Source organism: Meriones unguiculatus, chromosome 8 (assembly GCF_030254825.1).
Source record: "Meriones unguiculatus strain TT.TT164.6M chromosome 8, Bangor_MerUng_6.1, whole genome shotgun sequence".
NCBI lineage: Eukaryota > Metazoa > Chordata > Mammalia > Rodentia > Muridae > Meriones > Meriones unguiculatus.
The window spans coordinates 120,935,279-120,961,696 of record NC_083356.1 but is presented as its reverse complement, the minus strand read 5'-3'; the positions used below and the strand labels follow the sequence as shown (position 1 = coordinate 120,961,696).

Below are 26,418 nucleotides of genomic sequence, written 5' to 3'. Positions count from 1 at the left end.
ACTGTCTTAGAATTTCTATTGCTTTGATGAAAATACCATGACCAAAGCAACTTGGGGAGGAAGAGGTTTATTTGGCTTACACTTCCACAGCACTGTTCATCATTAAAGGATGTCAGGACAGGAGCTGAAATGGGGAAGGGACCTGGAGGCAGGAGCTGATGCAGAGGCCTTGGAGGAACACTGCTTCCTGACTTGCTCCTCATGGCTTGCTCAGCTTGCTTTCTTATAGAACTCAGGACCACCTGCCTAGGGATGGCACCACACACAGTGGGCTGGGCCTTCCCCAATGATCACTAAGAAAGAAAAGGCTGCACAGGCTTGCCTACAACCCAATTTTATGGACACATTTTCTTAATTGAGGTTCACTCCTCTCTGATGACTTTAGCTTGTGTCAAGTTGACATAAAACTATCCAGCACACTATGTAGCTCTGGCTGTCCTGGAATTCACTATGTAGACAAGGCTGGCTTTGAACTCTGCTTCCTGAGTGTTGGGATTAAAGGTATTTAGAAGGCAATTGCTAACAGCTAACAGGCACTCAAAAGCTTTGAAAACAATGCAAACACAGGGAGTGGCTGTAGCCTTTAGTCTTGCTCTGTGCCTCCCTCCGTTCCAATACAAGCTTGCTCTTCCCTTCTGTTCTCTTGTGTTCCCTTCCTTTCCCTTCCCTTCTCTTCTCTTCCTTCCTTCCTTTCTTTTTTTCTATTTCACATGCATTTATTTCATGTGTGTGAGTGTTTTGCCTGCCTGTGGAGGCCAAAATAGGGCATGGGATCCCCTAGAATGGAGTTAGTGATGTGGATGTAGGGAATTGAACCAGGGTCCTCTGCAAGAGCAGCCAGTGTTCTTAACTGCTGGCCAGCAAAGGGGAATATTTCAAAACAACCAAGTTTTAAATGAGTCTAGGCTAGAGTTTAAATAACTTTAAAAACTAGAAAACTGCAACAACTATAGGGTGTGTCTGGGAAGGATTATTTGTGTTCAAAACAGTGCAGAGGCAGCATCTACAAGAGAAAAAGAAAAGACTTCCTATTTCTGTTTTCATTCAGCTCATATTCCTTGGTAACATGGCCACAGAAAAACAAAAGTTACACCTATTTTATTATATAATAACAATGAATCAGGAATTGAAATCATGTATTCATGGCAGGCATAAGTGTACCCACTCATCTGAATACTTTAGACAAGGCAGAGTCCAGATAATTGAATTATCTCTAAATCACAGTTTCATATGAGGTCAACAGTGAGCAGATACCTAAACAAACCTAGTATTTTACTCCTTTCTGTTATTTATTTGTTTAAGGTTTACAGCAAGTTTAGTTGATGATTGCTTTTTGTAAACCTACCTTGGATGATGAATTCTTGGCTACCCTCTGTGAACATATAAATTGTGGGAGGGTTTTTTTGCTTTTTTCCTTTTTGGTCACTGTTTTTCAAAGATTAACACTCTACTATTTCAGAAGAGACTAAATAGTGTTTTCTCAGTTCTTCCCTTTTCCATCAGAAATTGAATATTATGTTTGGCTTTTCCCATTATTAGCAATCATCGCAGTTTGCAGGGAGTCCATACATGTAATTGTTAATATTGCAGGTATTTCAGAGAACAGGTCTTTGAGCAATCCAGTAGAGATTCTTCTAGCCCACCTGATGTGAAATCATCTGCCCCAACCTAGTCTATTTCCAACTCCAATTTGTTCATTGTGTGTGTGTGTGTGTGTGTGTGTGTGTGTGTGTGTTGTATAGGTGTGGGTGCACTGTGTGTGGGTTGGGATGCATGCTCCTGCAGAAACTAGAGAAGGTTATTAGGTGTTCTGCTCTATCGCTCTCCACCGTATTCACTTGAGACAGGATCTCTCACTGAACCTGCAGTTTGCTCTTCTGTCTAGGCTGGCTAACCTAGACAGGAGATGGCTGGTTATCCACCCATCTCCTCCTTCCAGTGATGAGGCTGTATGCAAACATGGCCACACCTGGCTTTTTTTTTTTTCCCCATGCATTCTGGGAACTAAACTCAGGTTGTCACACTCAAGCAGCAAGCGTTTGGAGCTGTCTCCCCAGCCCTTCCAATTCCAATTTTACGGTATCTTTTCTAACATTTGCATGAGGACTCTGATTTGTAAAGTCTTCTTCCCAGGGTTGTGGGCCTCTGCTGGATTAAGGTTGAAGTCTGTCCTCTCCAGATGGCCAATTAATTGTGCTCAGACTGTGATGAGAGACTCCCTTTTCTCAGCCGGGGTTTTAAAAGTCTCCCCTGATCTGGGGGATCTCAGGTCTTGTAAGGAGATCACACAGCCCTCCAGCCGTGGCCTTTGGCCCGAATCTCTGTGCACAGCAGCTTGACCAAGAGCTGTAACACTTTGGTATTGCCTGCCATAGGCTTTGGAAGGCCTGAGCTTCCATTGCCACCCTCGACCTCATGCTAAAAAAGCTAAACTGTAACACTCTGTGGAAAATGTTGTCCACATCCCAGCCTAGCACACGGGCCTCGCTCTAAAGGGCTCTCGCTGCCCCTGAGAAAAACAGAATCCCATCCTCCAGCTGGAAGCTGAGCACCAGGACCCCAGCCGAGATCCAGGCGCCTGCCAAGAGGAAAGGGACACAGGGTATTTTGCACAGTAGCACAAGTTAAGGATTTCCTGAAGGTTCTTCGTCTTTCTGACTTGGACTGAAGACCAGTTGCTCTCTAGAAATCTTCCAGACTTTCAGCGCCAGAATGGGACTGCCATCCAGCTTCATGGACATCTGCGTTCTCTGCTGCTCCAAAATACAAATGGCGGTTTTTGGTGGTCCAGCCCCTATTGAGCACACCAACTTCTACACCAACTAAGTCCAACTAAGTCCCTGTCTTAGAGTTTCTAATGCTGTGATAAACGCCATGCTCACAAAGCAAGTTGGGGAGGAAAGGATTTATTTGGTTTTTGCTTCCATATTGTAGTCCATCATGGAAAATGAGCCGGTATAGGAACTCACACAGGGCAGAATCTGAGGCAGAGGCCATAGAAGGGTGTTGCTTACTGGTTTTCTCCCAATGGCTTGCTCATCTTGCTTTCCTATAAAATCCCAGGACCACCTGCCCAGAGATGGTATCACCCACATGGGCTGGACCTTCATGTCAATGTCAATCATCTATTAAGAAAATATCCCAGAGTCATCTTGCTTGCAGCCACATCTTTCTTCTTTCTTTCTTTTTCTTTCTTTCTTTCTTTCTTCCTTCCTTCCTTCCTTCCTTCCTTCCTTCCTTCCTTCCTTCCTTTTCTGAAACAAAGTTTCTCTGTGTAGCCTTGGCTATCCTGGACTCCCTTTGTTGACCAGGCTGGCCTCACACTCACAGAGATCTGCCTGTCTCGGAAAAAAGAGAGATGGGAGTTCTTCTTTGAAACCATTCTTGATCTTGTACTCAACAGCACTAAACTCTGTTCAGTAACTGATAAATTACAGATGGTATCAATTTCATGAATGTGCTTGTTGTAACCTGCTGAACCTGCTTAAACTCTATAGCACCTCCATCGACACTGACTTTAGTTCTTAGCATAACTATAGCTCCTCTGTTAACACCTGCTGTCGCCTTTAGCATATCAGAAGCCATTTTGTCCGTTCCCCCCCCCCCCCCCCCCCGTGTTCGGACCCTACGTGCCTGAGACCAGGATACAACTCCATAGTTCAATACTTGCTGCTTAGAATAAAACAATAGATATGTTAAATGCATGTTCTGCTTGAGTTAAAGATAAATGTATGTTCTGTTAGAATTAAGATTCTGTTAGAATTAAGATTGCAACGTGTCCTGCTATGTTCTTTTCTCCCGGAACGGTGGGAAACTGGAGAGTCTCCAAGCTACCATCCTAGCCAATCAGCTTAAAAGGCTTTGTCTAGCTACCTAAAGGCAATATACATTTGGAACAAAATTGATTTTGTTTAGAGAGTCAAAATGATGTAATGCTTCCTTACCCCCCACCCCCGCTTCCTACACCTGGGTTCCCTGATTATGGTTTTCATAAAAAAACAAAATAAAACAAACAAAACAAAACAAAAACCCGCCTTAGAAATAGACCACATCATTGTCTGGCTCCTGAGCCCAGATTATGTTCCTGACAGTCAGTTTTTGTTCAGTGTTCAATAAACTTCCATGAATCTCAGTCTGGAGTTAGAGTGGTCAATGTGTGGCTATTCCTGAAACCATAACAGTCCTGGCCTTATGGTATGGCTGAAGGACTTCTTTTTCTTGGCTATAGAGAAAGCACAGGGCAGGGTAGAAGGAACACATATCTGGCACATTAACACTGTATTGTAGTTGCTGCCAAAACCTTCCCAAGATATCAACATGGCTTTATGAAAGAGTGATTAGAGTCCTTTCTCAAGGCTGAGGCAATGAAGATGACAAACAGGCAGAATATGAAGACAGAGAGCCAAGCCTTTTCTCCCACTTCAGCCATGTGTCAGATAATTTTCAGCTCTAATAAAGACCCAGTGTTTGAGGCAGGGGATGAAGTTCAGTTGACAGACTGCTCCGCAAGCATGCACAAAGCTCTGGGTTCAATCCCTAGCACCACATGAACTGGGTACGGCAGAGCATGCCTGAAATCCCAGCACTCAAGGGAATCAGAAACTCAAGGTCATTCTCTGCTACACAGGGAGTTCAACATCAGCAGGGTTTACAGGAGGCACTGAAAGAAAGAAAGAGAAAAGGAGTCAGTGCTTACAGCAAAAGTAGCTCCAAAGCTTATGCAAAGTACCGTGGGCAGTTGTTAGGATAACACAGGTCATGGGCATGCCTAAAGAGTGGTAAACTAACCACGTGGTTTAGCTGTGAGATCTCCAGAACTGCTTATCAGTAAGTCCTCTAGGAACAAGTGACCTTAGGGGGTCCATGTAGGCTCCTCTTGGATAACACTCCTCCCTTGTCTTTGCCATTTGTCTAGCCATCGGGGACCAGAGAATCAGAAGTTCAAGGTCAAGGGCTTCAGTCACGTAGCCAATACATGAGGCCTTTCTCAAAAAAATTAAAAATAATAAAAACAAAGAAAGCTGGCTCAGGAGGCAGAGGCAGGCGGATCTCTGTGAGTTTGAGGCCAGGCTGATTTACAGAGTAAGTTCCAGGATAGCCAGGGACATACAGATAAACACTGTCTCTAAAAAACAAGACAAAAATATCTTAAAACAAAACCTTGTTATGAGACATTAAAAAAAATCTTGTACACTGTTATATGACTACATAGGTTATAAAGAAGTTGCCTTAGAAGGTGGTTCATTAAAATGACAGATTTTAAGATAGGCCTGGTGGCATTTGACTCTCACCCCAGTCCTCTTCTGGGAGATAGAGGAAGAAGAATCAGGAGTTCATGTCATCATCTTTTATATACTGAATTTGAGGCAGGCCTGGCCCACATGAAACCTCATCTCAAAACCAAATCCTAAACAATGAAGTGACAGATCTCAGGGAGAATGTCATAACTCACTCCCCTGACCCTTATAGTGTTAGTAGTAATTTTTTTTAAACTACAGTTTTAAACCAAGTTTTAGTCACAATTTTCCCTCTTTAGTCTTATTCCTTAAGTAACTGATAAAAAATTTTGTCTCCCTCTCCTTAAAGGTCATCCTCTCCTATAGGGTCTGGTTCTGGTATAGATGCACATGAGTGGGAAGGTCAAAATGCTACTCCAGCATGCCTTGGTCCTAGAAACCAGACTAGAGGCATAGAGAGAATGAAGAAAGAGCAGGGTGCAGTGGCTCACGCCTTTGATGCCAGCACTCAGGGAGGCAGAAGCAGGTGGAGCACTGTGAATTCCAGGTCATCCTGTCTACAAAGGGCGTTCAGAACAGCCAAGGCTGCACAGAGAAACCCTGTCTCAAAAACAAAACAAAAAACAACCAACGAAACACACAAAAAGAGAGAACCAAGAAAGGACACAGAGACACAAAAGCTGGGATCAGGTGGGCTGTGTCTACTCTGACAGTGACATCAGCTCCTACTGCACACAACCCGGACCCTCACTGTGTTTGCTATGTATATAGCACAGTAAGGAGGGTTTAGCTAGTCTAATAGGGGTGGGAGGCTTTGCCAGTCACCTATCGTCCAAGGCCTTGGTCCTTGACATAGCCATGTCAATGTCACCAACACATATTTCACGCAGGATTTTTACATATTCGCTCAAGGCTTCCTTGGCTCCCCACACCAAAAGAGAACTTTGAGGTTGCTGTCCACCTTGTTTTTGGGCACGAGGACCTCAGACAAGCCCAACTAAATCAGGCCACTTGAGGTGGTGTAATCATTTTGGTGAGCTAAATGGTGGTCTACAAAACTCAAAAGCCAAAGCAGGTATTTTTCGAAATTTTACTTTTATTAGTTGTGTATGCAGGGGGTGATCCAGAGCACAAGTTCTGGGAGTCTTCCATCTTGGGTCCCTGAGTTAATACAGCACCGTTTATCATACTGAAAGCATAAAAGGAGTTTATAATGGGTTAGTGGCGGAGCATTTTGGCTAGCAGAAGGGTGATTCTGAGGTGGATACAGAGATACAAAACACGAATAAAATTCACAGCGAAAAACCACTGAAAATGGGTTACGGCAAAGTAGAATCAAGTACAAAGTTGAAACCCCCACTTAAAAACTTGCGTTCGGGACAAAGGGAAGGATTTTCACCCCCTGGGAGGGTGGGAGGAAAAGGCTGCCTTCAGCTATCTGCGGATTCACGTTAACCTCTGGGAGTCACCGGCCGCCAGCAAGCGCTGACCGCCAGCAAGCGCTGACCACCAGCGGTGGAGCGGGCATCCGCAGTAGCGGTGGCTAGGCAACCGCTCGCGCCTTCTCACGGTGTTAGCCCCGCCTTCCGAGGCACTTCCGCCGCCGCGCGCCCGGAACCTCCTCTCCTCATTGGCTCGTGCCTCGCCGGGGATGGGCGGGGGAAATACGTCAGCGTCGCGGTCACTTCCGGCCCGGGAGCGCGCGGGTTGATTTGTCCTTCCTCAGCCGCGGGCGCTCACAGCTCGGAAATGGCGGGTAAGTTCCCGGGAAAAGTTTAGCGAGGGGAGGAGGCAGGTGGTTCTGGGGAAGAACGTTGAGGCGGCGGTGACAGCGGCCGCCTGGAACTTTCGAGTTCCAGCCGAGGTTCCAGAAGGCCGTCTCCCTTCCGAGAGACACTGAGGGTCGGCGGCTGGCTCCCGGTGGGCCGCGCTCGGCGCCGCCGCCCCCACTGCTCGCGCCCCGCGCCTCCCGTTCGCCCCGGGGCCCCGGGAAGGGCCGGCGAGCCCGGGGCAGCGCGCGATTTCGCCTGGTAAAGCGCGGTCCGCCTCGGGGCCTGTTTCCCGTCCGTTCCCCTGGCTCGCTGCTGCCCTAATGTAGTCCTTCGGGTCCAGTTCCCGCCAGCTGTTCCCCGCCGGGACCCAGCCCACCTTCCCCACCGCCAACATCTGAGCGAGCGCGGTGCCGCCTTGCTCTAGGTTCAGGGCACGCTCTGGCTCTCTTTCCCCTTCAGGATTCCTGAAATCATGTTTAGATTTCCTTTGAGGAAGACGTTTCTACACTGCCAAAGTTCTCTTTTCGAGTGGGGCTTCTGTACTGTATGTAGTAGAATTCTCTTGTGCTTTATTCATTTGAGAGATCTAGCCGTGAACATTTAAGGACGTTTGAATTCCCATTACCCCGGGCTTGTATTGAGGCCGTTTTGGTGTGTGTGTTTTTTTTTTTTACAGTTAGCTTTTGAAGTCATTTCCATCCCAGTGCCTTCACATTCGTATCACTTCATTTTAAACACTCCACTTTTATAGAGTGCCTGGATTAACAAACTGTGTAGTTTGAAGTTTGCCCATGTTTAAGAAAGGATTGTTCTACTAGGGCGGAGCTGTCAGGTAGGATATTGGAGTACTCTGGTGCCATAAAAGAGTTAGTATATAATGAGAACTACATCAGAATTCACATCTGAGCCCCACCACTTCCGAGTTTGGTGCTCTTCAATTAAGCATCTTCCTTAGTTACTGAATGAGAATTGGGGTTAATGCAGTACATACATACAAGTAATTTCTACAACTTAGAAATTCCTAGAAGTTCTATAATCTCATTATGCAGGGTAGGCTGGCCTCCACCTTAGTCTTGCCTCAGCCTCCTGAATGATGGAATTACATGCCTGTCTCAGAAGTGGTTTTCTTTTTCTTTCTGTTTTATGAGGCATTCATACATAGAACATTTATTGACGGGTTCATGGACAGTGATCTGTATTGTAGTTATGTTTTCCATCTTATCCTTATCTCACTTCTAATAAAAATCATGCTTGTAAGGTATTTAAATTACAACCAACCTTTTCAAAACCTCTTCTAGGATTTGGCGCAATGGAGAAATTTCTGGTAGAATATAAGAGTGCAGTGGAGAAGAAACTAGCTGAGTACAAATGTAATACCAACACGGCAATCGAACTGAAATTAGGTATGTTTGTCATTGCAGAATGATTTTATGTGTGAGACTGAATGTATATGTAACATAGTCTTTTAAATTTTGAAATAAAATTTAATGTTAAGAATGATTATGTAATTGGTATTTTATGCGTTTGTTGAATATTGAGACTATTCAGTCTTGAGTTATGCTGTAGGTAGGTGAAAGATGGCAGTTTAACACATGGTAAAGATATTGTGGCAGAAAGTCACAGGTATATGTGATCTCAGCTTCTTAAAAGTACTTTTTGTTTTTGAAAATGATAAATAATAACAGGTGTTGGTTAGGATGTGGAAAAAAGTCAGGTATTGCTGGTGGGCATCTAAACTGATATGACAACTTTAATAGATCTTTAAAAAAACAAATATATAAATTAGCTACATGAACTATCAGTTCTATTAGGTGTTTGTTCAGTGCTATGAAAACATTCATGTAAAAAACACATGAATACTTATGTGGAGAAACCTCAAAAACATGCTAAGTAAAAGAAGTCAGGCAAAGCCACCAGAGTGTATGACTCCATTTGTTTGAAATGTTTAGCAAAGACACCTGTAAGGACAGACAGTAAAGAACCATTATCCTAGGCTAAGTGTAGAAACAGAGAATAGGCATTTTTTTTTTCTTTCTTTTTGGTTTTGGTTTTAGTTTTAGTTTTAGTTTTTCGAGACAGGGTTTCTCTGTATAGCCTTGACTGTCCTGGAACTTGCTCTGTAGACCAGGCTGGCCTGGAATTCACGAAGATCCACCTGCCTCTGCCTCCTGAGTGCTGAGATTAAAGGCAGTGCCACCACTGCCTGGCTTGGAATTTCTTTTTGTGTACAATAGAAATGTTTCAAAATTAGTTTGTGGCAGATCTAAGTTTGTTAAAATAGTGTGCTTAAGTAGAAAAAAATAAATATATGTTTGTGAATCCTGGATACTTTGTTTTTCATACCTTTGTGTCCTTCTCTCTAAAATGTAGTTACTAGTACTCAACTTTAGTTTTTAAGTTCAGTGCAAATACAGTTGACATGTAGAAAACTTATAGTAATTGCTAGCTTCTATTCTTTTTTTATTTATTTTTTATTTATTTTTTTTTTAGCTGCTATCCTTATTGAAAATAACATTGCCTTAGTTCAAGCTGTCAAGTTGATAGAGCCTAGCATCACCTAAGAAGGGATCCTCAATTTAAGGATTTGCCTAGATCAGATTGGCCTGTGGGTATGCCTATGGGGTATTGTCTTGATTGTTTGGCTTAATTCTAGGCCATATAAGGAAGCTATGTGAGGATGAGCATGGGCTAGCTGTCAAGCCACATCCCCCACAGTTTCTCCTATCCTTTCTTGGCTGAGGCCCTGGTTAGCATTAATGCAGGCCTATCTTTGAGTTACTGCCCTGATGTCCTCAGTGATAGACCTAAAACCATAAGCCAAATAAAGCCTTTCTTCTCCTACTTTTAGTCCGTGTTTTATTACAGCTCTAGAAATGAACCATAACCAATATAACAAATACAATGAAATTGACAGAGAAAGTAATAGCTTACTGAACCCTCATGACATGGAGACTCCTATTCCAAATTGTGTTTTTTTTTTTTTTGTGCATTGTTGTGGGTTATTAATATTTATTGATTTGTGTTTTAGTTAAACAGTGGTTATTCCTAAACCAGCCGTATACCCAAATCACCACACAGAGACTAGGATTTACTTAATTAACCTAGAGCACAATGCTGGGCAATGATTACTCCATCCTAAACCTCCAAGACTGCATAGCTTCCTCCCATTCATAATTCCCAGCATTTACTTGCTTTTAGTCATATCTTAGGTCCGATTCATTTCTCCTCGTGGTTCCAAGTCCTGTCCTGGGGACTCTGCTCTCCCCTACTTCTCCCACTAACTTCTTTATTTATTTATTTACTTATTTATTTATTTATTACTCATGCATTGTGTGTTAGCATGTACACCTGCACGCCAGAAGAGGGAACCAGATTTCATGTTTAGATGGTTGTGAGCCACCATGTGGTTGCTGGGAATTGAACTCAAGACCTTTGGGAAGAGCAATCAGTGCTCTTATCCTCTGAGCCATCTCTCCAGCCCCCCCCCCCCCACTAACTTCTTACTCCACCCCTCTGGACCAGGAATTCCCATCCTATTCTCTCCATTGCATAGCATTGGCTGGTTGTTTAATTGACAATATAGAGAACAAATGATGGCATGTTTATACAAACTTGAGATAGGTGATGCAGAATAAGCATCACAGTGCAATGTCCAGATTGAAACCAGATAGTGGGGTAAAGAAATCAGCATTTGAATGAACAAGAGTAAATTGTATACATTCCACAAGAATATTATACCAACAGTGCATATGTTATTTTTCTAAAACTAGCCTTCTGCTGTTTAGGCTGCTTTCTCTGCAGTTTGAAAATATCCATGTGTGCTGTATACACATATGTTTGAGGGTGTGTGCAACACATGCAGAAGCCAGTTGAGGACATCGGCCCTCTTCTTCTATCACTTTCCACTGTATTTCCTTGACCCAGAGGCTCTGAACTAGAAGCCGGCAGTTTCTGCTAGGATGGCAGAACAGTGAACTCTGGGGATCCACATGTTTCTGCTACCCAGTGCTAAGATTTACAGACATGCATAGCCATGTTCAGCAATTTTATGTGGGTGTTGGAGATGGGAACTCTGGTCTTGATGTTTGCAGAGCAAGTGCCATCTCCTGCACCCCCTTAAAAATATCTTGAAGTGCCTTGTGGGTTGGCTCAAAGAGGTTGTCTCAAAAGTCTAATGATCTGAGTTTGCTCTATGGAACCCACAGTGGAAGGGGAGAACTGACTCTGGAAGTCATCCTCTGACCTCCACACAAATATACATGATGCATGTGCCTGTCTGCAGTCACATAGCATTCCCAAACACACAATAGAATGCAGAAGATTGCTCCCTTTCCTCACATAGCGCTCTGTCTCTTAACTTACATCCACATGGCTATGTTATGAGTCAAGTATTTCCTTCTGGGAGATCCTTGAGTTGCTTTTCTTTTGCTATTAATTTTTATGCTTTACATGTATACCTGTAATCCCAACACTTGGGACATGGAGGTAGGAGAATCAGGAGTTGAAAGTCAGCCTCAGCTGCATAGAGAGCTGAAGGCAGATGAAAGGGAATGGAACATACTATCCTTTAGTAGCTACTGACCTTGCCTCCCACAAAGTACCCATACTATCACCAACATTTTGTTGTTGTTACAACTTCTTTTCATGGTTAACATAATTTCTTGTTCGTTACTTTCTGAGATTGGGTCTCTGGTGGCTGAGGATGGCCTTAGATACCCTCTACCTCCACTTCTCAAGTGCTGCAGCTACAGGTATCCACTACCATAACTCATTCCTTTTTTTTTTTTTATCATGTTTATGTTATCTGTGCATTAACTGCTTCTCCACATGTGTGAAAAGTATGTAGTATAAAATCTATCTTAAAATTTTGTTGTCTTTTGAGATGAAACCCTGGCTTAATCTCAACTCTTAGAGGTTCAAGTGATCCTTCTGCATCAGCCTCCTGGAGAGTTGAGACTAAGCTGTGCATTAGTGTACAAAAGCATTTGGCCATCACCATTTTTACGGGTATAGTTGGATCTCCGGAACTTGTTCATCTTATAAAACTGAAACTGTGTGGTGGTTTGAGTAGGAACAGCCGCCATAGACTTAATGTGTTTGGTGGTTGGTCTGTAGGGAATGGCATTATTAGGTGTGGCCTTGCTGGGGTAGGTGTGGCCTTGTTGAAGGAATCGTGTCACTGTGTGAGTGGGCTTTGATGTCACCCATGCTCAAGCTACACCCAGTGTGGCAGTCTCCTGCCGCCAGCAGATCAAGATATAGAACTCGCAGCTCCATCTCCAGTATCTTGTCTGCCTGCACGTGGCCATGTCTCCCACCATGATGGTAACTGTTTAGTTATAAGTCTATGGAGGCGGACTATAATTGGCCTCCACAGGCCCATAGGGAGTGGCACTATTAGGAGGTGTGGCCTTGCTGGAGGAAGTGTGTTGCCAGTGGGCTTTGAGGTCTCCTGTGCTAAAGCTCTAGGGAACAATGCTTCCTACCACGATAATGGACTAAACCTCTGAAACTATAAGCCAGCCCCAATTAAATATTTTCCTTTATAAGAGTTGCCTTGGTCATGGTGTCTCTTCACAGCAATAAATAAAACCCAAACTAAGACAGTTTGCATATTAAATACCTATTTCTCCTAGACTATAGCCACCATCTTTTTATTTTCTGTTCCTAGAATTTGTCTGAGATACTTCAAATAAGTGAAATCATACAGTATTTGCTTCATGTTACTAGTTTTTTCATTTAACATTACCCAGGTTTCATTCACATTGTAGCGTATGACATAATTTTTTTCTTTTAAAGATGAGTTAATAGCATTTGTGTGTATGTGTCTGTGTGTGTCCATCCATCCATTCTTTGTATGTCCAGGCATCCATTGATAGACTTTGGGCTGCTCCCACCTTTCAGCTATTGTGAATGAATATAGTTGTGTGGATATCTCTGCAAAAAACTAGCTTTGGATTATTTTGGTTTTATGCCCAGAGGTGGGATTGTTGGTTTGTTATAGTTTAGGAAGTGTGTTGTTTTTAACAAAATCTCAATCATTGGATTTTACCAGTGAAGACCCAGGAGCCAGATGCCTGCTAGCTCAGAGGCAGAAAAAGTACCCAGCTGACCTTCCTCCTTAGCCGCTATCCCAGAAAGAATGCCTCCTCCCCACACCTGTCTCCTATACGTTTTAAAACAAACCCTTCAAACTGAATGCCTCTCCCCTCTACTTCCTGTGCGTCTCTTTATCCATCCTCCTCTTTATCCATCCTCCCTCTTATTCTCTATGGTTTTTTCTTAATAATCCTATGTTTACTTCCTGTCAACTGGTTGCTTGCTCTGCCTCTTTTTTTTTAAAATTTTTATTTATTTATTATATATAGTGTTCTACACACATGCATGCCTCCATACCAGAAGAGGGCATCAGATCGCACTAGAGATGGTTGGGAGCCACCATGTGGGTGCTGGGAATTGAACTCAGGACCTCTGGAAGAACAGCTAGTCCTCTTAACCTCTGAGCCATGTCTCCAGCCCATTGCTCTGCCTCTTGACCTAGGAAACAATTTGATAAGGTAAAGTTTTTAGAAATTTGGAATTATTACCTTAAGTGATCATATCTACTATTTGAAAACACCATACATTTTTTGTTTTGTTTTTGTTTGCTTGTTTGTTTTCTATTTTGAGACAGGGTTTCTCTCTATAGCCTTGGCTGTCCTGGACTTTATTTTGTAGACCAGACTGGTCTGAACCCACAGAAATCCTCCTGCCTCTGCCTTCCTGAGTGCTGGGATCACAGCCATGTGCCATAGTGCTGGCTCCTTTTAAAATTTTTCTTTTCATTCTATATACTCAACCAACAAATGAAAGATGAAAAGCTGTCAGTCATGTCAAATCTGTAATAAACTTTACTTCATAGACTGAATTAACAAAGAAGGCTAAGGGCAGCTCTTTACTCCTTCTGTGGTCACCACTGACAGCAGTAAGTATATTTCTTAACATCATTCTGTTTAAAAATAGGTTGGTTGTTTAGAGGCATAATCTATAAAACAAGATAACAAAATTAAATAAGCTAATATTTAACAAACATTGGCTTTTGGAACTTCTTAGAAAATATCAACAAGCATCATTGCTAAAGCCTGTATACTTCTTGGAGACTCTAAGGTAGAGTGCAGTCACTGGCTTTGGAGCTCTTTATCTGGGTAGAAGCTATATTATATTCTCAGAGCACCACAGGTGAGCTCCAGTTGGAGGGACTTTCTTTCATCTAAGTCATCTCCTGAAGACTATAAAAGCTAGGAATATCACTTAATAGAATTATTTGTTGACTCTATAGATACAAAACTATAAAAGACACTGCTTAGATATTCTGAATAATTTTTCAAAGCTGTGAGTTTGATGACAATATCTGACATCCTCCTTTAATAAGGGAACATGGATGGCTAGGGTATGGACCCTGGAATTAGCTTTTGTTAAAAGGAAGAATTGAATGCCAGGGTAAAGGCCATGACCAACTAAACTAGCATGCAGGCTTCCTCCCAGTCAGGCGATAGGCTTACATATACAAGGTTTTCCTGTTCACAGCATCCTCATATGGGAGTTCCAGAGACTTTGGGGGCAGAGTAATTGCTACTTGCCCCTCTGTTTGAGACATTTGATGTGGGTATAGATCCTGAGATCCTCCATTAGGCAAGAATCCATCCCCCTGTCATGTGAGACATGAGCAGTAATTCATCTTTACATAAGGAGTGTTTTTTTTTTTTTTTTTTTTTTTTCTTGTTTGGCCTATATAACCCTGGCTGGTCAAGCCTGTGTAGCTGGAGGCAGAAGTGGCAGACTTCTGGTAGGCCTTATTTCCCATGCATCCTACGTTTGTAAGGAGGCTAGCCTACAACTTAACTCTGGGATAGTGCTCTATCCAAAGGAGCTATTCCTGCCATATAAACATATTGTAAATATAACCCATTTTACTCAATCATTCAATCTTTTATAACTGATTTTTAAAATTATACCTGATTTTGATTATTAATTTACATTAAATAAACTTAAGTTTAAACTTGTTTTGACTTGTTCAGGCTTAACTTTGACAACATATACAGAATACTGTATGAGGGGAGATAAAAGATGGAAAATAAAAAGTTGGTTTCTCCTTCCAAGTTTGTCTTTATAAATAAATCACATTTGTACATTCCATGATTGCAAACATAATTCTGAGCACATTAAATAATTCAGTCATTTATAAGGTGATTGACCATTAACTTGTACATCTTAATTATCTTTAACAGTTTATGACAAGTTGGTACATTTTATAATTAAGTTTGAGTCTTAGCCGGGAAAGGTGACAAATGCCTGTAATACCAGTGCTCGAGGAGGTAGAGGTAGGTGGATCTCTGTGAGTTTGAGGCCAGCCTGGTCTAAAAAGCAAGTCCAGGACAGCCAGGGCTACACAGAGAAACCCTGTCTTGAATAAACAACAACAAGTTTGAGTCTTAAAAATATTTGGTCCTTTAGTATCAAAATAAACTTTAAACCATAAGTACAGTCCACAGAGAGACTGGGAACTTCATTTTTCTGATCCTTTAATAAGTAACTGTACAAAATGCCAGGTTGTTTGTTTGTTTTTTCTTCTTATGACCCCATTTCAAAACAAACCATCTTTGAAGCCTGGTGATGCTTCCTTAGTCTAATAAAAGGGAGCTACAAGGATAAGCACAGGGCTCACTGGGTCTGGTTCTTTTATAGGTACTGCCTTAGTTGATTTATACCACCTGGTCATCTTAACCAAGATGGCGGTGAAGTCATATGGCATGCCCTATTTTTTTTTTTAAATATTTATTTCTTTATTATGTATACAATGTTGTGCCTGCATGTACACCTGCATGCCAGAAGAGGGCACCAGATCTCATTATAGATGGTTATAAGCCACCATGTGGTTGCTGGGAATTGAACTCAGGACCTCTGGAGGAGCAGTCAGTGCTCTTAACCTCTGAGCCATCTCTCCAGCCTGGCATGCCCTATTTTTAACCTTAGAGAAGGTGGTGACTGAGTCACATTGTTGTTATTTATTCCTTGTGGTATCAGCCACATGGTACTCAAAGATGAGGCCATCAGACACTTCTAAACTAATATTAAATCCAAGTTACATACATGGTATGTTGTAGCAATTTTTTTTTAATTAAATATTTTGCCTGTGTGTGTGCCTGCACACCAGAAGAGGGTATCAGGTGTCATTAGAGATGGTTGTGAGCCACCATGTGGTTGCTGGGAATTGAACTCAGGACCTTTGGAAGAGCAGACAGTGCTCTTAACCTCTGAGCCATCTCTCCAGGCCCCTGTTGTAGCAAATTAAAATTATACAGTTTTTAAAACTCACACTCAGTGAACTTACAAATTCTAAAATAGTAAAAATATTTCAACAAAAGCTTTAAACATAATGAATAAAACCAACAAAACGGTGGTTGATAATTAAGAATGATACACCTTGTGAGTTGTAACTTTTATAGAAAATAGTTTACTTCTTAGTTGTTCTCAATCTAAAAGTGTCTTTTTGTGAGCTGTTGTGTTTTTCTCTTTTCCCTGTCACAGAGTGAGGTGGCTTTTCTGACTCAGGACAAGAGACTTTGGAGGAAATTTTTAAACAAAATGCCTGGGTCTGGGGCAGATGGGCCAAAATCCAAATCTAGATCCCGTCTTTTCAGAAGAGAACAGTCTGAAACAATTTTTCAATATTTTCCATACCCAAAAGACATCTGAATTACTGTGGGCTGAATCCAGTGCTCTATGTGCAGAACGAGTTTGTGTGTGTCTGCAGACGGGATACAACCTGAAGTGCTTTTATCTCTCAGCTGTTAAAGCTACAAGTAGGCCAAAAGCATAAGGCAAGAGTTCTGTGAAGATGTAAGTTTGGGGTGCCAGTAGATCAGTGTCAGGCATTCTGGCTCTGTGTGTGGTTATGAGCTGGAGCCTTGAGAAAGATTAAAGTGAACTGTGAGTTATATGGGGGAGGAGCCTTGAACCAAGCTACCATTCCATCTTAGGGAGTTATCTAAATTAGCTTAGGTAATCAAAATTTCCAAATTGCCATTTATCCAGCGCTTATTGAAGCCAGATTTGCACTGAAAGGTTTTAATTCTAATTGGAGCTCCTTTAAGCTAGCCCTCAAACTGGCAAAGGAATTTCTTGGTACAGAAAATTTGGAACCCATGGTTGGACTCAGGACCAGGGTGCAGATAGGGTTCCAATGTCCAGTTGCTCAGAGAATCCTCCAAGGTTGGAAGTGACCAAATGCACCTGGAATGTAAGGGGTGTCAATAGCCTATACGGTTCTAGGGTTAAGCTGCTGCAGGCCAGTGGAAGGTTGTCAGCTCTTGGCTGATTGAGAGGTAGGCAGATTGAGACTTCAGAATTATCAGCTACACTTTCTTCCAGTTGGTGGAAAGCCTTTGACTGAAAGCTTCCGTGAAGTAAGTTCCTGTGAATCCCAGATCCTAACTAAGGGGCCCCCGAATTAGGTTCATGATTACCCTGACCCAGTGTTTTGCAATGTTGTGTGTTTGTTTTGGTTGAACGCAGCATGGCTCCCCACCTAGGTCAGAATATATCAAGGTGAGAGAGAAAGGTGGAGATGAAGTGAAAAGGCTGCCAGAGAGAAAAGAGCAGTTCTACCTGGCCTGCTCCCTGTGGGCTTGAGTAGACTCTGATTTACTAATCCTTAGGTTTACTATCCCAGGTTTTGGCACTATATATTAGATTATTAAAAGGCAGCTATCAAGAGACAGAAAAAGGTTTGGCCCTAGGCCAGACCATGTATATTCACTGTAGGGGGGCACTTTGTCACTCAGTGTGTGTGGATAGCCAAAATGCCTATAGAGGAATGTATGGTGTGGTCCTTTATAGTGGCAGAAAATTACTTACGTAGTCCACAAGGGAAGTAGACTACATAATTGGGAAACTATCAACCAAGGCAACTTATAAAAGAACACACTTAATTGGAGGCTTGCTTATAGTTTCATGGTGGTAGCAGGCAGGCATGGCACTGGAGCAGTAGCTAAGAGCTTATTTATACCGTACCTAAAAGGTAGCAGCCAAGAGAGCGCTTCTTCGACGTCACAGCTCACCTCCAGTGAGCACACAGCCAAGCCACTCCTCCTAACTCTTCTAAAATGTTTCTACCCACTAGGGAATCAAGTATTGAAATATATGATCCCATGTGGCCATTCTCATTCAAACTCCATAGTCATTAAATTTTAAAAGTCGATTAAATTCACATTTTGATAATTCCTTAATTTTTGGAGGGGCACATGTAGACTGTCCTGGAACTCAATAGGTATCCTGGTCTAGCCTTGAACTCCTAACCCTCCTGCCTCCATCTCTCAAGTGTTAGGATTACTGGAGATGTGCCACCATTCCCAGTTTAATTTTTCTGTGCCTAAAATAAGATAGGATAAACTTTACCTTTTCTGCATTTTCTCTAAAAATTACAGAAATGCTTTTGTGTACTATAAAGTAAAGGAGCTACATGTTTAGAAACAGGTATAGTCATTACAAGTCAGATAAAGAGTGGAAGGCGAAGCAGTTGTGGTGCAAGCCTTTAATTCCAGCATTCAGGGACTCAGAGGCAGGCAGATCTTTTTGAGTTCAAGGCCAGCATGGTCTACAAAGCGAGTCCAGAACAGCCAAGGCTAAACAGAAACCCTGTCTCGAAAACAACAACACAAAACAAACAAAAAACAGCAAAAGAAAATAGTGGAAGGAGAGAACCAACTGCATAGTTAGTTGTCCTCTGACCACACAGACACCATGATAACATCTCTCTCTCAAAGATGGTGGGTTAGAGACATCCTCCAACTCAGGTTGTTTTTGTTTGTATAGTATTGTTTTTATTTCCTACACAGTGCAGTTTTTCTTATCTCAAAGTATCCTTGGGTTTGTTTTCTCCTTTCATTCTGTATAAAATACAGAAAAGTAAAAACTAAATCACATGCCTTTGTCATACTGAGTTTCTCAATTTTAGAGTAAGGTTTGATGCTGAAGCTTTAGTATAGTCTACTTTTCAGGATTTATCATCTTATGAAAATTTAGTATAATCATATAAGGAGAAGAAACATTTTAAGTAAGAAAAATTTTGGCATTATCTTAGCTGTAGTGGAATTCTTGAAATAGAAATGTCTGTCACCTTTAATATCTGTATATTTTATTCTTTTGAACAGTTCGTTTTCCTGAAGATCTTGAGAATGATATTAGAACTTTCTTTCCTGAATATACCCATCAGCTATTTGGGGATGAGTAAGTAACACATTTGTCAAATTAATATGGCAGAAGAACAAAAATAAAAAACAAGTTTTTCTTTTAGGATTTGAAAGACAGACTCTATTATTTATTTTTGCTCTTATTTTTCATGTAGTTATCTTAAAATGTATATTAGAGTAATAGTTTATACATTGAATGCCACTTTGTATGTAATACCTACTGCTTTAGTTTTGTTTTGTGCTTGTTTTTTTTTTTTTTGTTTTTTTTTTCTTTCCAATCAGGAAAACCCAAAGTGAGTAATTGTATAAAGGCTTTTCCCTTGGAAGAAACAGGGATACAGCTATAGACCTGTAATACCCCCTGTTTACTACTGCAGACATATATATTTTAATTCTCACTGCAGTATTAACCATTGTACTTGCTACTTTGTGCATTGGTGGAATTGAACAGTTGCCTAAGGACATGTAAGTGGCTGGAGTTCAGATTCAGACAATCTGGAGTTCATATTTATCATTACTGTTTTTTAGTTTTGCTTACCTCTTATCATACTACTTTATAGCAGACCCCCTGAAATTTAGAAAGTTCCACTCAGTATTTAAATAAGCAATTCAAGAAGTGTGTGTGTGTGTGTGTGTATAATAGTGCCTAGAAAGTAGAGGAGGATGTTGGTGTCATGTTCTATCTCATTCCTTTGAGACAGGGTCTCTAACTAAACCTGGAGCTAGGGCAGTGGCTACGAGCTCCAGCTATTGTCCTTTCTCCACTCCCCACAGCACCCGTGACCGCAGGTGCATGGGTGCCTGGCTTTTTATGTGGGTGCTGCGATTTAAACTCAGCTCACTAAGCTTGTGCAGCAAGGGCTCTTATCCAGTAAGCCATCTTCCCGGACCCTAGAAACAACCTGAAAGATGTGTCCTGGCATAGTCAGCACATTCTTTGATTTCATAGTGTGCATATGTGTGTGCTTGTGCATGTGCATTTGTGTGTATAGTTAGGTAGTTACTATATATATGTACGTATGTATAGTTAATGTAGTCAGTTATTTTCTTTTTCCAGATTTAAAAATTCCAATAATATAATGGATACTATTCTCTTTATTTGGATTAAGCTCTTAAACTGTGTTGTTTGTTTGTTTGTTGAGTCTCATGTAGCCCACATTGTCCTCAGACTTGCTCTGTAGTGGAGACTGGCCTTGTACTCATAGTCACCTACCTTGATCTCCAAAGTGTTAGTATTAGAGGCATGCACCACAATGCCCAGCTAGATTATTTAATTCTTGGCCATAGTTGCCTCAATACTTTTCTTGTAATATATATCACTCTGTTATTGTTGAATCATTTGAAAGTTGGTTGAGGTTTGATCCTGAATTCTTTTAAAAAGATTAGGGCCAGGGGTAGCAGAACATGCCTTTTAATCCCAGCATTCAGGGCAGAGACAGGCAAATCTCTGAGTTCAAGGCTAGCCTGGTCTATACAGTGAGTATCAGGACAGGCAGAGCTACATAGAGAGACCTTATCTCAATTTTTAAAAATTGTGTACATATGTTATTTTTAATTATGTGTATGGTGTGTGGGTTCATATAAAATTGCATACATATATGTTATTTTTTATCATGTGTATGTGCATATGAATGCAGTGCTCATGGAGGACAGAGAGGTCATCTGATCCCTACAGCTGGAGTTGAACGTGTTCATGAGTGACTTGAAGTAGGTTCTGGGAACTGAACTTGGGTCCTCTGGAAGAGCAGTGTATGCACTTAACAATTGACCCATCTCTATCCTCTTGATCCTGAATTTTGAGATTTAGTCTAAATTTAGTATGCATCTCCTAAAAGAATAACCATGGTAGGATTATTTAACATTGACATAGTACTGTTTTCTAATATACAGTGTAACTTCCAGTAACTTTTGTAACAGTCTCCTCCTTCTGAATCTGTTTTGAATCTTATTGCATTTAGGTGCTGTATTTCCTCATTTTCCTTTCAATGAAATGGATTTTTAGCCTTTATTTTGTATAATAGACATCTTTGTGTAGATTCATTTTACAGAATCCTCAGTTTGGATTTGTTTCTCACAAAATCAGATAGTGCCTGTTTTTTCAATTCTATGAACAAGGTAGTATTGTATCTTTAATGTTACACTGAGGTCCATAATGTAGTTTGTTCCATTGCTGGTTGAAGTAACTTGGTTAATTTAGAAGAGTCTGGAAAATTTCTCCACTATACAGGTGAAGATTTTTCTTTTGTAATTTATAAGCAGTCTTTGGAGAGATCCTCTGAAGACTGAAGATGTCTGGCCATGTGTAGTGGTGCATGCTTTGATCTCAGGTGGATCTCTGTGAGTTCAAGGCTAGCTTGAAGTACATTGTAAGTTCTAGGACAGTCAATGCTACATAGAGAAAGAAACTGAAACAAACCCTCAAAACAAACAAACAAAAAGACTAAAGATGTCCTTGCATTAGTTGTAGCATCCATTAATGATTCCTATCGAATCAGTATTTTAATATGATAGGGTGGGGATTTCTAACTCAATGCCTTCTACATTTATTAAATGGGATTCTAACAGAAGGAAGAACTTCCTATTATTCTTTTGTTTATATTAGTCAATTCAAAGATTTTTTGTTTTTTGAGACAGGATTTTACTGTGTAGCTCTACAAAACAAAACTTGTTTTATTTGTTTGGGTGGATAAATGGAGGGTAGAGGACAGTTTGTGAAGTTTGCTTTATTCCTTCTACTTCACTCACAACTACCTCTAACTCCAGCTTCAATGGCATCCAATGTCTTTTGGCTTTTTGGGGTACTGTACTCACAGGCACACACAGACATATATATGATTAAAAATAAAACATTAAAAAATGAAAGAATCCATTTTCAAAATATAAATAAAGCCTGGCTTTACTGAGATAAATTTCATCCATTTTAGATTTTTTTGAATCAGTTTTAGAATGTTTTTATTACTCTTGGCAAAGAGCCCTCTTTGCACTCCCATCCTAGGCATTCAGTAACCTCCTTTCTGTCTCTATAGATTCATCTGATACGGATATTTTAGAATTTGTCTCCCTCCCCCAAGATTCTGTGTAAGCTGGAAGGGAATAGTGGTGTTTAATGATAGTAGAGAATAGAGCTGGAATTCCCATCAGGTTGGGTGTTTTCGCTACTTTGAATAGTGATGGATGCTCGTGAGGAAAGCAAATGGTAAGCTGAAAGAACTGCCCAAGGCTACCTGTTTGCCTACTTGGGTCATTCGAAACGCCTGGTAGTAATAGTGGCAGCAGGAGGCATAGTAACAGTGGTAGCAACGTTAGCAGTTAGTGAGTGCGTGTAGTGTGCCAGTTGTTTAGTATGCTCATTGACCCAAACAGCTGTCCTGAGTTAGGCTCCTGGATAGTCTCTCCCACTCTTTCCCTCTCTCTGTCTGTCTCTCTCTTTTTGAGACAGTTTTTCTGTGTAGTCTTGGCTAGCTGCCCTGGAACTCGGATCTGTAGACCAGGCTGGCCTAGAACTCAGATCTACTTGCATTTGCCTCAGGAACTCTGGGCTTAAAGGTATGTGTCACCACTGCCTGCCTGATTCTTTTTTTTTTTTTTTTTTTGTTTTACATAAAGCTGAGTATAGTTTTATTGTGAATGTTCATTTTCTTTAATTTTAAAACAAGTAAATATAGTTTAATTTCATGGGCAATTTTAATTTTTTAAATTTGTATGTGTATAGCTAATAGTTTTTGATGACTTGGCAAAAATTCATTTTGGCTGGTTTTTTGTTTTTGCTTTTCATCTCAGTGAAACTGCTTTTGGTTACAAGGGTCTGAAGATCCTGCTGTACTATATCGCTGGCAGCCTGTCAACAATGTTCCGTGTGGAGTATGCATCCAAGGTTGATGAGAACTTTGACTGTGTGGAGGTAAGAACAGAGAGAAGTACATACATTCTAACTGAACTACTTGAGTAAGAGATCTTGAATGCTACGGTTCTAGGGAGGAGAAATAGAAATGTTGTAGCTTCAGAATCAGGCTTTCAGGTGTAGGAGGTATTTGCCTGTGACCATGATCCTGAGTCTGTGTATCTCCTGGGTGAACTTTCTCCACGATCAGAGCGTTACTTACTGACTTTCGCTTTTATTGTAGACATGGAAGTTGCCAACTTTCTGAAGGCTTTATATTTTAACTCTGTTTTTTTTTTTAATCCTGTTGATTGCATTACAAGTTTTTCTCTCCCCCATCTTTATGCTCTTAATTGTCAGTTAAGTATCATTGTGGGGGCCTGGAGAGATGGCTCATTGGTTAAGAGCATTGGCTGCTCTTCCAAAGGACCTGAGAGTTTAAATCCTAGCACCTCCATGGTGGCTTAAAACTGTCTGTAATTACAGTTTCAAGGGATCTAACACCCTCACACAGACATACATAGAGGAAGAACACCAATGCAAATAAAATTTTGAAAAAGTATCATTGTAAGAGGCTTCTCTTTAATAATCTACATAAAAATAGTATATTGGTATGTTTAATGAAATGATATATAATGTATATATAGCATGAAAGAAGCCTGAAATAGTCTTAGTTTTAGAAAAGTTTTTGATTGGCATGTAATTGTTGAATTAAAGCTTTTCTATGCCCGCTGTATTCTCAAATGATGAGTTAGAGCCCTATAATATTTCTAATAAGCATTAAAACTTGCTCTCTCCTCCTGCACTTTCTCTCTCTCCCTGTATTACTCCCACTCCCCAACCCCGCACCAAGACCAGAAGTCCTGCCTACTGTCTGCTCTGCCCAGTCACAGGCTCTTCAGCTTCTTTATTACCAATGAAAGATAACTGGGGAGTAATTTTTACACAACATTGAGACTAGAGATTCTTCAGTAGCAATGACAATACCAGAATCTGTTAGCATTTAGCTCACTGCAGGTTCAGCAATTAATAGCAGTCAACAGAGACACACCTTGATACAATGTGAATGAAGCTCATCTCTGCACATAGTAGTTTTATAGATGTATGGGGTACAGCATAGAACTGAAGATACTGCTGTACTATATCACTGGTAGCCTGTCAACCATGTTCCGTACATGTATGTACTGTGAATGGTAAGTGCAGAGTAACTGGTATATCTTTCAGCTCAAAGAGTTCACAAGAAATAGTCTTAGGTTGGACTTGTGGCTTAACAGTTAAGAGCACTGGCTGCTATCTAGATGATCAGGGTTGCATTCCCAGCACCCTCAAGGTAGCGCACAATGGTCTATAATTCTGTAGTTCCAGGATATCTGACACCCTTTTCTGATCTCTGTGAGGACCAGGCACACACGATATACATACATAAATGCAGGCAAACACCCACACAGAGAATAGGTTTTTTTTTTTGTTTTTTGGTTTTTTTTTTTTAAGTTTTTCAAGACAGGGTTTCTTTTTCTTTTTTTTCTTTTTTTTTAAACCAAACCCCACACTAGTGTAGACTTGAGGATTTTGATGTTAATGAGAATGGTGTTTTTTGTTTGTTTTTTTTTTTTTTTCTTTCTTCAAGACAGGGTTTCTTTGTGTGTAGTCTTGGCTGTCCTGGACTCACTTTGTAGACCAGGCTGGCCTCGAACTCATAGAGATATGCCTCACTGAGTGCTGGGATCACAGGCGTGTACCACCGTGCCCGGCAGTAAAATAATTTTTAAAAAGAAAAAGTCTCATGTTCAATATTAGTCTTATAAATATTTTGAATACTACTTTTTTTTCTTCTCTCTCAGTCATATTTAAAATTATCAAGCTTGACAGATTAATGATATGTAATTTGTACTTAGTACTTGTTTTATCTAATAGCTTGTATCTTTTGAAATTTTGCTGATAGAAAGGTGATTGTGAATAATGCTATAGTTGTGATAAGTGAATGTTTGCAACTAAATCTAAATTATTAAAACAGAGGTTTTTGATAGATTTTTCTTATTAGATGTGGTTTAATTTCTCCAGCATCCAAATATTTTATACTAAGTATTCTGATTTCAAATACAGCTAATGTGCAGTACAAAATTCACAGTTACTTAAGGTATCTGTGTATGTGAGTGAATGATTTAATGTTGCAGCTGATAGTGCTAAATTGATTTCTTCCAAAGGAACTATTGACTTAGGTATTGATAAATCTTTCAAATATTGTGTGTTGTGAAAATAGCTATCTATTTGCACTAACTTCTAATTGTTCCATTTCTGAAAACCAGGGTTTTCCACTTAGAAGTACTATGTTAAGTCTAAGAAATCAGTCAATCTTGTATAGTGTTTTTGTAGGGTTACTTATTTGCTTCACTGTGAAAAGATCATTTATTTAGAGTTAAAGAAAGATTCCACTTTCCCTTGTTGGCTTTTAAAGAATGGTACTTGATATGGGCATAATGGACTGGCCTCTTGTGTTTTAGTTTGTAATGACAGTGTTCATCCCCCAGGGCTTCCTGTGTTTCTTTTCCTCCATTAATTACGTGTGCTATGTAGTGTGTAAGCAGGTATGGCATGTGAATGTGAGTACCGAAAGGGGCCACAAGAGGGCTTTGGATCCCCTGCAGCTGGAGTTGTGGCCCACCTACTGTGGGTGCTGGAAACCGAACATAGGTCCTCTCCTTTTAACATTGGAGCCATTTCTCCAGCCTGGCCTCCTGTGCTCTCAATGCCAGGGATGCAGTAAGTATCCCTTCACAGACTTTACCATTAACAAAGCATAAACTCAGCGGGAGTTAGAAACAATTTTTGCTGGGATGGTTGAAGAAAGTGGCAAATCTAGATAATGCAGAGCCTTGGGATTTTCCGTGCCAAGGTAAGGTATTGGTAAGAGGCAAGAATAGTTAGTCGTTATAGTTTTTAAGCAGTTCTACAACAAAGCCACATTTTAAAAAGCTAATTTTGGGCTGGCACGTGTGCATGTTTATAATCTCAGCATCCTGGAAGTGAGGGGGTGGTAGGAAGATCAGAAGTTAAAAACCAGATTTTTTAAAAAACTTTTTACTGATTCTCTTGAATTTCACATTATGCACCCCAATCCCACTAACTTCCCATCCCTCCATATCAGCCTTCTACCCTTGCAACCTAACCCCAAGAAAAAACAAAAAATAAGAATAAAAACAAAGGAACAAACAAAATCTCGCTGTGGAAGCTATATCGTGTCATAATGTGTCACACAGCCCAAACAGCTTTACTTGCAAATGTTCATTGGATCCTTCGAC

General features: G+C 40.8%; 1 protein-coding gene across 1 annotated transcript in view; it reads left to right on the top strand.

Annotated features, from left to right (window-relative positions):
- The first annotated feature begins 6,902 nt into the window (after window positions 1–6,902).
- Window positions 6,903–26,418, top strand: part of Hat1 (histone acetyltransferase 1) — a 43,425-nt gene continuing 23,909 nt past the window's right edge. The window contains exons 1-4 of the mRNA XM_021658999.2: window positions 6,903–6,993; window positions 8,308–8,412; window positions 19,201–19,276; window positions 23,020–23,140. Coding sequence (XP_021514674.1) covers window positions 6,987–6,993; window positions 8,308–8,412; window positions 19,201–19,276; window positions 23,020–23,140 — 309 coding nt within the window. The 5' untranslated portion in view covers window positions 6,903–6,986. The remainder of the gene's footprint in view (window positions 6,994–8,307; window positions 8,413–19,200; window positions 19,277–23,019; window positions 23,141–26,418) is intronic.